The sequence below is a fragment of the Centroberyx affinis genome, unplaced genomic scaffold, assembly GCF_046629955.1.
Source record: "Centroberyx affinis isolate AG114_WGS23_722 - 3 ecotype Tasmania unplaced genomic scaffold, CSIRO-AGI_Caff_v1 ptg000241l_1, whole genome shotgun sequence".
Lineage (NCBI taxonomy): Eukaryota > Metazoa > Chordata > Actinopteri > Beryciformes > Berycidae > Centroberyx > Centroberyx affinis.
Window position 1 is genome coordinate 179,959 of NW_027278926.1, and position 11,113 is coordinate 191,071.

Sequence of the window (11,113 nt, forward strand, 5' to 3'; positions counted from 1 at the left end):
GTCGATCTGGAACGAGTCGAGGAACTAATCGCCGTCGTTATGTTCCCCGTCGAACAGGATGTTGTTGGAGCACGACGGATATGTCGTAGACACTGTTGGAGGTGTTCGATTTGTGTCACTAGATTTGCCGGAAAGACAACCCTTGGTTTTCCATGCCCAAATTTGAATACTCCGCCCATTTGGTCTACCCCGTGGTACAAACTCAAAACAACCACACATTTCCCGCGCGATATTGCATTGTTCCCATTTTATCAGCGCCACAACAGCAAACCTTCAAGATGTCAGGCGTCATGGATGTTCCGAGAGCGAGGATAAACACTTCTATGCTGTCGCAGTACATAAGCCGACCGGTGTGCTTTGTTGGACGGGTTGATAAGGTTGTTGTTTAAGTAGCTTGAATGGAAAAAGTCTGACGGAATTTTCATAGTAGCCCAGCTGTCACTAACAATGTTTCTTGTATGCTTTTGTCAGGTACACCCAACAGGGAAAACGTTCAAGCTCTTCGATGGAGAGGGGAAGGTTACATCAGTAGAACTCAACGAACCTGTGAGTAGTTGCATGTGATTTTCTGTTTGCTTATCGCCCAATGTAGCGTTACCTGGTAGAACATGACGACTAAGGACCTCGTTAGGAGCCCTTCTTCGGTTTGGCACATGGTATCCAATACACAAAAAGACAACTTTTTCAATAATTTCAACATTTAAAATTTGTTTCCTGATATTCCCAGTTCCCACAATAGGGTTGTCAATCAAAATACACCGTGGTGGGCGGTAGCACTAGCAAGCAGTGTAAACCAGTGGTTCTCAATGTGGGGTCTGGGGACCACCAGGGGTCCTTGAGAGGGTTCCAGGGGGTCCCCAGCAAATTGATTCAATTGTTAAACTTCAGCATTATTTCATTTACAAGAAGTTAACACAATTAGAGAATGTAGAAGAATGACTGTTTTGACCATAGCTTCACTCTTATCTCTCTACCTACAATACAGATAGTCATGGAATGCTGGACAAAATCATATCTAACAATAAAAATATTCTCATGTTTGGGTCCAAGAGACTCATCAAGTGGGTGCCCGTGGCTCTAATGTGGACTAACTTAGGGGTTCTTGATATGAAAAAGGTTGAGAATCACTGCTCTAGTAGGCTTAGCTAACAATTTAGGTGGCATCCATCTCACAAGCTCCTCAACCATATTTTATTTCTTCAGTGTTTTAAGTCCAAAAAGATCTCATTTGCCACTCTCGAATAAACAGTCAACCACCAAACTGAGCTGCTCCGGAGATTAATGGCTTCCATCATTGTTTAAGTTAATATTCTGGCTTTCTATTTATCTACTCAAGACTTGTCTAAACTTAAAATGTACACAAAGTATAGCAGCCACGAGCCAGATAATATTTTAGGCCAAAGGTCATAGTTCATAGAGAACTTGTTCTGTGCTATTTGTGTGCCGTGAACAAGCAATACAGTTAGCATGGGACTTAACACAACTGGAATGCGCTGCAGTAAATCCTTCGTTGTCAAGCTGAATCGCACCGCAAATCATCGGAGTCGCAAGGAAGGAAGGAGTGTTCAGTTTGCTCATGGCATGGTGTGTCATACTGTTCATACTTTGGTTAAGATCTTATTCAGGTTAAGCTGTTTACATGAACCTTTGATATCCTGTGATCCAGTTTCCCTGTTAGCAGAATATTCCTCCTACCTCCTTGACATCCATAGTAGTTCACTTCGAATAGGGGAAAGAAATGATGATCCCATTAGTAGTGGTGACATCAAAATGTACCCACAATGCTGAGTTTGAGTTTGCAAAATCTGAACTAGGGCTGCAACTAATGTTTATTTTCATTGTCGATTAATCTGTCGATTATTTTCTCGATTAATGGATTAGTTGTTGTTTGGTCTACAAAATGTCAGAAAAATGGTGAAAAATGTGGATCAGTGTTTCCCAAAGCCCAAGATGACGTCCTCAAATGTCTTGTTTTGGTCCACAACCCAAAGATATTCAGTTTACTGTCATAGAGGAGTAAAGAAACCAGAAAATATTCACATTTAAGAAGCTGGAATCAGAGAATTTTGACTTATTTTTCTTAAAAAATCACTCAAACCGATTAATCGATTTATCAAAATAGTTGGCGATTAATTTAATAGTTGACAACTAATCGATTAATCGTTGCAAACAGATCAGACCAGCAAAATAGTTGCATGAAAGTCCTATGTAACTTTCTCCACAGCTTGAGGAGGAGCTGTCCGGCATAGTGGAGGTCCTGGGTGTGGTGTCCAACAAAGGAGCGATAATGGCGTCTTCCTATAACATCCTACGAGACGACAAGGGCATCACGTTTGGTAGGTCTTCCTTTCCTCACAGGAACAGTGGCTGCCATACAGCAGCATTCAGCAAACTGTGACTTATTTTCTTTCCGTTTCAATCCGCAGATTTAGAGCTATACAACGAAGCCCTGAAAGTCATCCACGACTTCCCTCAGCATTACCCGTTTGAGGTGGCTACAAGTGGATGAGCGTTTTGTGTGGAGTTTTAATTCATTATGTACTTACTAAAGATCGTTATTGATTTCGCCCTTCATTCTGTTGTGTGCCCAGTTTTTGTTCATGAGTGTAAAAATAGATTTGTACAAAAAAATCTATGTTAAGTGAGTTTTGGTAATAAAAATATAACCCTTGAAGAAATGTGTGCGTTTCGTTGTTGTGAGGTGTTGGTTTTATTTTCTTAAGAAGAGAATTAATACAATATGACAAACACGTTTGGCTTCATGTCCCTAAAACATTTTATTTCCTTTTTCTTATAGCGCTCATTAAAATAGTTTCAGTTTTCTTTATTTTGGGTTGTCAAATTGCCCTAAAAGTCTTACATTTGGCTTTCTGAAACTTGTAAATGCTGTAACTGTGGATTATCTTTTGGATTATAGCGCTCTCTGCTGGTTCAAAATGGTTTACACAAGTTGGAGCTGCAACTTCCAAAGGTCTTATCTGTCTTATACCTCTGATATGATGCAGTTAGATTGATTACATATTTAAAGTAGAATTGATCACTACATTGGTACACACAAGTATGCTTAAAATGTCTTTATTATTATCATCCTGGGTTTCAGTGGGGGGTTTTAGTGTCCTATTGTGTTGCAGAGGCTTTTCCACACTGACAACAATACAGTTCTGGTGGAAACGGTGTATACCCTACAGAATTTTTGAGCGGTCTTTGGTATAAAAATGGTCAAATTTAGAATACATTTACTCAATTATACTGTCTCCTGGACTTTTATCTCATTACAGCAACTTGTGCGATCACTGTTTCTGTTGTATCTGAATCAGAGTCCTTTGCATTAACCTTTATTTCAAGACTATATGTGATTTGCATAGCTACTCTCGCCTTTCCAATGTAGGAAGAATTGAATGTTGAGTTTTGAAGGTTGTAAGACCAAGATTTCTCCTTACTTGCCTGCAACCCCCCTTATATAAAGAATATATCAGAAATCAGATAAATTTGCACCTTTGCTAGACTATTTGAATTAAAGCTTATTTACTTTTTTAGCTTTTTTAAGGGCAGTTCATAACACATTTCTTTCTCTTGGGTATTCTTTCATGATAGTCCACTAAACAACTTCATTTTTGTCAAGAAATCAGAGTGCCTTTTTGTGTTATTACTGCTGGCAGTGAGGAATCATTACTACATGTGATTATATTTTTATTAGATATTGTTGTAATGAATAAGTATGCAACATGATCACACCCTCAACACCCTATGGCAATATAGGCCTATGGTTGTAAGTTTCATCTCTCAAAGGAGTGATGAATACCAGTCACTGTAAAATGGAGGCATAAAACTGTGATCTGGGAGGAAATTATCACTGTCAAATATAGCAAATTGATCTATGGAGGTGTATATCATTACCACAGAGGAAGGGTAATAATTGCTGCTGGTGGAAATATAACTAACTGTATCCCTGCTATACTCCACCTCTTGATGGGTGGGAGAAGTAGCCTGGAGCAAGGCAGCTGCCATGTTACGGCAAGTCGAGACACCGCGGTGATTGTTGTTGCATCTGCTCTCCTCCGCCTCCACTCGCTGCCGCTATCAACTTCAATCTCACACACTTTGTCATCGAGACCTGTCTTCATTTTCTCAGATCATGAGAATCCGAAAGCTCCTGGTCCCGTACTGTGCTGCAAAGCCAAAAAGCAGTGAACTGCAAAATCAGTGAATCAACAAAAAAAAAAAAAAAAAATCTGACTTCAAAGGTTACCTAGCTCCTGTCACACGAAAATTTATTGCTGGTGCAGAAGTGGATAATACATCATTTTGGGAAATTTAAGGGTGTAATTTGTGTTGATATAAATTCAAAGCCCAAAGCTTTAACCTTTAAAACACATAAAAGTAGTTATTTCTGTTTTAGGGTTCCACCAATATAGATTTTTGAAGGCCAATGCTGATATTTTTGGATTAAAGCTGCGATCTGATATTTTATGCCGATATTCAATATCTTTAAATTTGACCATTTTAATGCCCAAAATGCCAAAATATTCAGCAGGGATTTTATTCTGAAGGTAGAAAAGCCTCTGAAGCAGCATTTAGACCATCATGGGACACTAAAACTCTCCATTGAAAGTCATGCTAGTGAAATTCCTTTAGGTGGGTTAGCAGTTCCTTGAGGCAGGTTTCACTGCAGGTTTTACAGACTGACGCTTATGAAGCTGTTGAGGAAAATCATGTCTTCGCCTCCATTATATCAGTGGGGAACAACATTGTCTGGCTGATATCCAGTATTTATTAAAAGGCCAATATCAGTGCGATATATTGGTCTAACCCTACTTCTCTTCTTCTTCTTCTTCTTTGTAGGGCAATGTAGCAGTTACAACCAGTCCTAAACATGCAATCTCACCTCCAAGCTTACTCCTTCAGAAGATGACTTCTCCTTTAACGATTTTTTTTTTCTCTTTCTTGGACTTTTTATGACGCCATTCTGTCCTGCTTGTTAACCCTGCAGTGACCACTATAACTGCCGGACCGAGCTGTGGCTCTTGTAAAGCTCACTGCCATTACCATACCTCCAGAGGAGAATCCTTCATATTCCGCATACCAAGGTGGACATAATGACTTTATAACATGGCCCTCGCCCGTGAAACGCGGCAGCCTCTTCGCGATACAATGTGAGCCAACATGTCTAAAACAACCTCCGCATATCTATCACATGCCTATCAGGGGCCCAGAGCCAAGCTTTGGACTCCGCCGTATGAAGAGGCCTGCCAGAGTTAGAAGTGCCACGGGGAGGTTTCTCTCCCTGTGTCCCACCTGTGACATGTCTAACAAATGATTCAAGCATGGCCAAGTTCAAGAAAACGTAATATACCTGCGAGCACCTCGTGTAAGCGTTCGAAGGCTCTAAAACTGTCTCTGCGGCTCGGTGCGGCAACAGATATATGTGGCACTTTGAAGTCCCGTTTTCGCCGAGCGTTTCGTTTTACTATGACGCTGAGCGCCCAGAGTTCAGCTCGGCCACGTTCAGTTTTATAGGTTTTGAGCTCACGCCTGGAGCGCTGTTGCTTGTACACATGGTTTGAGGTCAATAGTGGTTGAAGAGAGATAAAATGGCCACATCAAAGAGTTTTCAAAGGTCCAAAAATAGGTGCGTTGGTTGGACTTTCCTGGGATTTGCCGAATGCAATACCAGTTCTACATAGCATATCGCAGCAAAATGGAGAGTTGGTCATCCAATCATAGAGCTGATGTGGCTCTTATCTAAAGTGCTAAATGAACTCTGATGGTGTGGACTGATGGGAACACTGGCATAGTGTTGACTTTTACACTCATGATTTTGCTATGTTGTTTTCTAAGGATGGGAAACTCCAAATCTGGATGTTGCTGAGACGTTCAATGTCCAATCAAAACACAGGAGTCAATCAGACAAACTGTTTCCTAATGATATTGGATTCCCTCTCTCTCTGCCATCTACATATGATGATAGTGGAGTCTGCTTCCAGCTGGCTGTTCGTCTTTCTTGATCTCAGTCGCAGTCGCTACTGCTGCATCCAGATAGATAAGTTAAGATCAAAATTTAATGATCCCTGTGGAGAAATTGGGTCGTTGCAGCAAATTATAGCATACATCAAAGAAAGATAAAATGTAAATCAGAATAGAGAGAATGGGGGGTATCAAACATAACATGACATTCCCAAGGTGTCAAAGCCATATCGAGTAGAATGTCAAGTAGGTATGGATTAAAGTATGAAAAAGAAGATTAATTAAAACATTAAAAGGGTGTGCAACATAGCTGCAGTAGAACATACAGAGACAATGAAAAAAATGAATGTAAATTTATGAAAAATTTTGGAAAAAATAGCAGGTGTTAAGGTGTTGGTGTTGTGTAGGTGTTGTTTGATTGGGCCAATAATGGAGGGTCCGCTTCTTCTTCAGTCTGCTGATTGGCCACAAAGTTTGATAGTGTTACGTTATATGCCTTTTTGTGAGAAGCCACGCCCACTGCCACACCCCCTTTGGTCGATTGGTATGAGAAGTTAATCAGTTCTTCCTTGCCCCATGATCAACATTTCCACAAAGTTTTGTGCAAATCCATTCATAACTTTTTGAGACATCCTGCTAACAGACAAACAGATGGAATGGGGCCGTTGGCGGAGGTAAGAAATATCAAAAGGGCACTCGGAGAGCGCAGACCTCCGCCAAGGCCAATTGCTTGTTCGTGAGTCGGATCCAGATCCGCTCCAAAATTGAATGGGTTCTTCCTTGGTCCATGCTACACCCTTCCACGAAGTTCTATGAAAATTGGGCCAGTAGTTTTTCCATAATCCTGCTAACAGACAAACAAACAGACAAACAGACAAACAAACAAACGGCACCGAAAACATAACCTCCTTGGCGGAGGTAATAAATATGTACAAATGACAAACAATATGGTAATATGAAAATAAATGTGGGTTTACAGCTTGTATACAGGATAGGCAACATTATCAGGTCAAAATGGCCTCCCCGGGGCCCATAGACCAATTAGACGGCAGTATTTTAAAAACAGTAGCTATCAGTATTTTAAAATATTGGCATTTGATTGGTCTATGGGCCCTGAGGTGGCCATGTTAGATGTCATTGAATACATTCATTTCCAACAATACATGCAGTCCTGTAACCCTGACGAAGGCTATAGTAGCCGAAACGTGTTGGTTTTTAATATTAAAGCTTTGTCAGTCATTCCCCAAGCTGAAGTCTCTTCATTCCTTTGGTTCTTTTGGATTCTGTCTGCAAGGTTGCGACTACAGAACTCAAATGGATAGAACTGTCATTCCCATTCGAATCAACCATAGACTGTAAAAACAGACATAGTGAGTGTAACGTCACCCATAGGTTTCTGAAGGGTCATTTTGAAGCCAAAAGATCGGGTTTACGATCACCGCCATGTTGACATTGCCGAATTATTTTGACAATCACCATAAGGACACACACTAGAATTAGTGAAATTAGCTACTGAGACCATAACTTCTTGCCAGCTTGGAATGAACGTTCCAGGATGGTCGGAGCAGCAGCCATTTTTATGTGTACCATTGGCTAGCTTCCATGTAAACCGATTTACTGCAAGTCGCTGAGGTACAGAAGGGGATTAGGGCCACATCTCAGAATTCTGACTTTATTCTAAGAATTCTGACTTTAATCTCGGAATTCTGACTTTATCCTCGGAATTCTGACTTTAATCTCGGAATTCTGACTTTATTCTCGGAATTCTGACTTAAATCTCAGAACTCAAATACATTTTTCACATGTTGCCCTAATCCTCTCGGTACTGAGGCGAGAGGTTTTGCAGCAAAGACCAAAGCGGCTTCTCTGTCTCCTTGCTGCCATGGATTGCTAACATGGATTGCTAACATGCTAATGTTGACTAGAAGAGCTAGCGAGAGAAGTAATCTTTGATAATGCTACGTTAGCCTTGTCGCTAACATTAGCTTTCAGTTGAGTTTTGACAGTTTGCTTACAAACTCATCTGCATAGGTCTCAAGCGAGTGAGACAGACTTTAAGTCCTTAATGCCCTAACATATCAGCTAACCTTCAAAATTCCATAATCGGCATTTTATGCTGCACTAGCCAAATTACCAAGACAAACAGTGGAAGGACCGTTCTATCCGTTCAAGTTCTGAGGTTGCGACAGATTTTTTTCCCTCCCAACTATAGCAGCGCTAACAGACAGCCACGCATTTGTCCAGAAAGTGTCTGTGTGCGTGCAGACGTGCGCTGTAAGAAAACTATTCACCTTATCAAAATAGCTTCAACTGCAGCAGGAAGCGCCCTCGAAACTCCCAGTCTAAGCTGGTGTTGGTGCCGGTGCCGCCTGGCTGTGTTGTCTTAGCGCTAGAGCCGTCTGCCAGCCGGCATTACCACCCGTCTCTTCCCATACACCCAGCAGCAACAGGCATCCAGTTGAGATTCCTCCAGCTTCACACACTTTTTTTTAGCACGCACATCGTCTACCGCCACCTCCATACTGAAGCGTGACACGGGCCTTTACCAACTTGATTGCTGAGGTTGACGTACATTTCGGTTAAATACAACAGTAAGCGTAACAGCAGTGTCTCCCAGTGCCCAAACATTGCTGCTAAAATGAGGATATTTCTTTTTACAATTCCTGATATGTGTGTTCCATAACATTTAACAAGCTCTATGTACTTAGATAAACTTAGAAGAATGTATAAAAGAAGTTTAAACATTTCAACTTATAGCAGTGGGAAAAAAAAGAACCATAAAGTTTGTTTTGTCACAGCCTTTAGGGACATTTGTGCCACTGAAATGGGTTAAAATAGACTTTCATATGATAGTACAGTGGTTCTCAACGTGTGGTCCGGGGACCACCAGGGGTCCTTGAGGGGGTTCCAGGGGGTCCCCAGCAAACCGATGAATTGTTAAACTTCAGCATTATTTCATTTACAAGAAGTGAACTCAATTAGAGAATGTAGAAGAATGACTGTTTTGATCATAGTTTCGCTGTCATCTCCCTATCTACAAAACAGACAGTTTGTCTGGACAAAATCATATCTAACAATAAAAATATTGTCCGAAAGACTAAAACTCATCAAATGGGGGTCTGTGGCTCCAATGTGGACTTTATGGGTCCTTGATATGAAAAAGGTTGAGAATCACTGTGCTAGTGGAACCCTTCCAAATTGTATAAGTTTGATGTTTGAGAGTTTCTTTGCATATCATCAATCCTGTATATATGGCAGCTTGCATAGGCCTGCATGATTATTAATATATGCCATGAAAAGAACATTTTGCCAAAAAAAACAAATCAGTAATTGTGTATTCATTTACTACATATTCGTCCTTAAATGCATTCTTCATTTTCACTTCTGTAGGCTACTTTGTATTACTCCAAAAAACATGCGGGTCAATATGGGTTTTATTGTGAAGGTTTTGACTGAACTTTTTTTATTGTTTCATTGTTGCGTTATGCTTTGGTCACAGCATGCATAGACTTGTAGCCAGGGATGTAGTGGAGGGTAAACCCACTTTAACTCATTTTACCCACATTTTTTATATGTGGAACAGAGTTTAACCACATTTTTCTGCTAATGCAAGTCATTATGATGTAAAGTCATAGTACACATCATACTAAATAGCAACAAACTGATGAGTTATATGAGGATAGGGTCTTTTAAGGGACAAATGAATGGTTTTCTGAAAGTATAATTGATTTTAATTTCTATTGGTGGTTCTTTGCCTCATGATGAGCTCAGTGGTTACCCTCCTTTATATTTACCACTATATCACTGGTTGTATTGACCATAATACTGTATGTTTGCTGGATTTTTTCCCCCACAAGGTACAGATGATATTTATTAGACTACGTTCGGTGACTGTTTTCTGCAGAAGGAGCAGCAGCAGCTCTGCCAGACATCTCTGTGATTTATGTCAGGAATTGGGATGAGGCCTTATCTAAGCCTGTCTATATGAATTATGGGGACAGGTAATGGGTCTTTCTCATTCTGACATCCTTCAGATACAGTCGTTCACAGCATTCTCGGGTTGCTGCGTCGCATAAGCGTGAAAAAAAAAAAAACCTTGAAAGCATCCTAAATATTCACAATCCTCCCTACTGAATAGACCATATTTCAGAATAATCGCCCAAGTTGGCCTACTTCTACTTCTATGTTCTGTCTGACCCCGTAAGTCATTTTTAGTACTTCCTTGCTTGGAAGATGCGATGAAATTGATAAAAAGTGATAAAACACTGAGTAATGGAGCAGGTTATATGGGGGAGGCTATATTGAAGTGACTCAATGCAGTGATATTCAGCCCTGTAGGCATGATGCAAACAGCTGTGTAGTTGTTTTAGATAGACGCATGCATGTCAGTTTTTTAATGATACAAAATCATAGTAAAAATCACAGCAAGTAGTATCAAATTGGTATAAGTTAAGGAGTTGTTGTTTATATTGGTAGTAATATGATGATCAGCTCAAGCTCATTATTTACCCTCTTGTTTTATTTACTGCTACATAAAGATACCTGATAAAATCACACATGTATTCAAACATTGCTGAGGATTAATAATGTATCTCCAGCTATACTGGCCCTGCCTTTAGATCAGTGCTAGCTGCCCGCTTCATAAATATTCAGTGGGAATTGGCTGGAGATGCGTCAAGCTGCCAGAAATAGCCAAAATAGTACCAGACGTTAGGTGATTTTCCTTAAAAATAAAAGCGGAAAATCTGTCAGCCTCACTAAAAAGTTCGGATTGTACAGACACAGAACAAAAATATCAGAATACTCCTATTATACACTGTAGAATGATAACATTAAATATGGAGTGAAACTGAAAATGAAAGGTCATATGGCACATGGTATTTCCTGATCAAAAAGGGCTTTATGGACAGAGATTAACGCTAAAATTGTAGAATTGAGGACAGAAAGAAAGCATACCAGAAAAAATAGAACAATGTATGATATCTAAAAGAAGTCCATTTAAATCTATAGCAGTGGCTAAAAAGAAACTAGACTTTAGTAAGATGTCAGCCCTGTAGTCTTTAGAAAATATACTTTAGTATGATGGTAGACACATATCCAAGTTGGCTGGCACAATTTGAGAATTTCTTATATATGGCTTTTTGTTTAG

General features: G+C 40.1%; 1 protein-coding gene across 1 annotated transcript; it reads left to right on the forward strand.

Moving 5' to 3' along the window:
- The first annotated feature begins 237 nt into the window (after positions 1 to 237).
- Positions 238 to 2,672, forward strand: rpa3 (replication protein A3). Its single transcript, XM_071543920.1, has 4 exons — positions 238 to 377; positions 472 to 546; positions 2,225 to 2,336; positions 2,427 to 2,672. Exons 1-4 carry the CDS (start codon positions 279 to 281, stop codon positions 2,507 to 2,509), a joined length of 369 nt encoding a protein of 122 aa, XP_071400021.1. The 5' UTR covers positions 238 to 278; the 3' UTR covers positions 2,510 to 2,672.
- The last annotated feature ends 8,441 nt before the right edge of the window (positions 2,673 to 11,113 follow it).

Excerpts from the sequence above, each read along its gene's own strand:
- rpa3 (XM_071543920.1), top strand. The coding sequence starts at position 279 with ATGTCAGGCGTCATGGATGTTCCGAGAGCGAGGATAAACACTTCTATG. Across the intron at positions 547-2,224 it reads CAGTAGAACTCAACGAACCT|CTTGAGGAGGAGCTGTCCGG; the intron begins GTGAGTAGTTGC and ends CTTTCTCCACAG. Across the intron at positions 2,337-2,426 it reads CGACAAGGGCATCACGTTTG|ATTTAGAGCTATACAACGAA; the intron begins GTAGGTCTTCCT and ends TTCAATCCGCAG.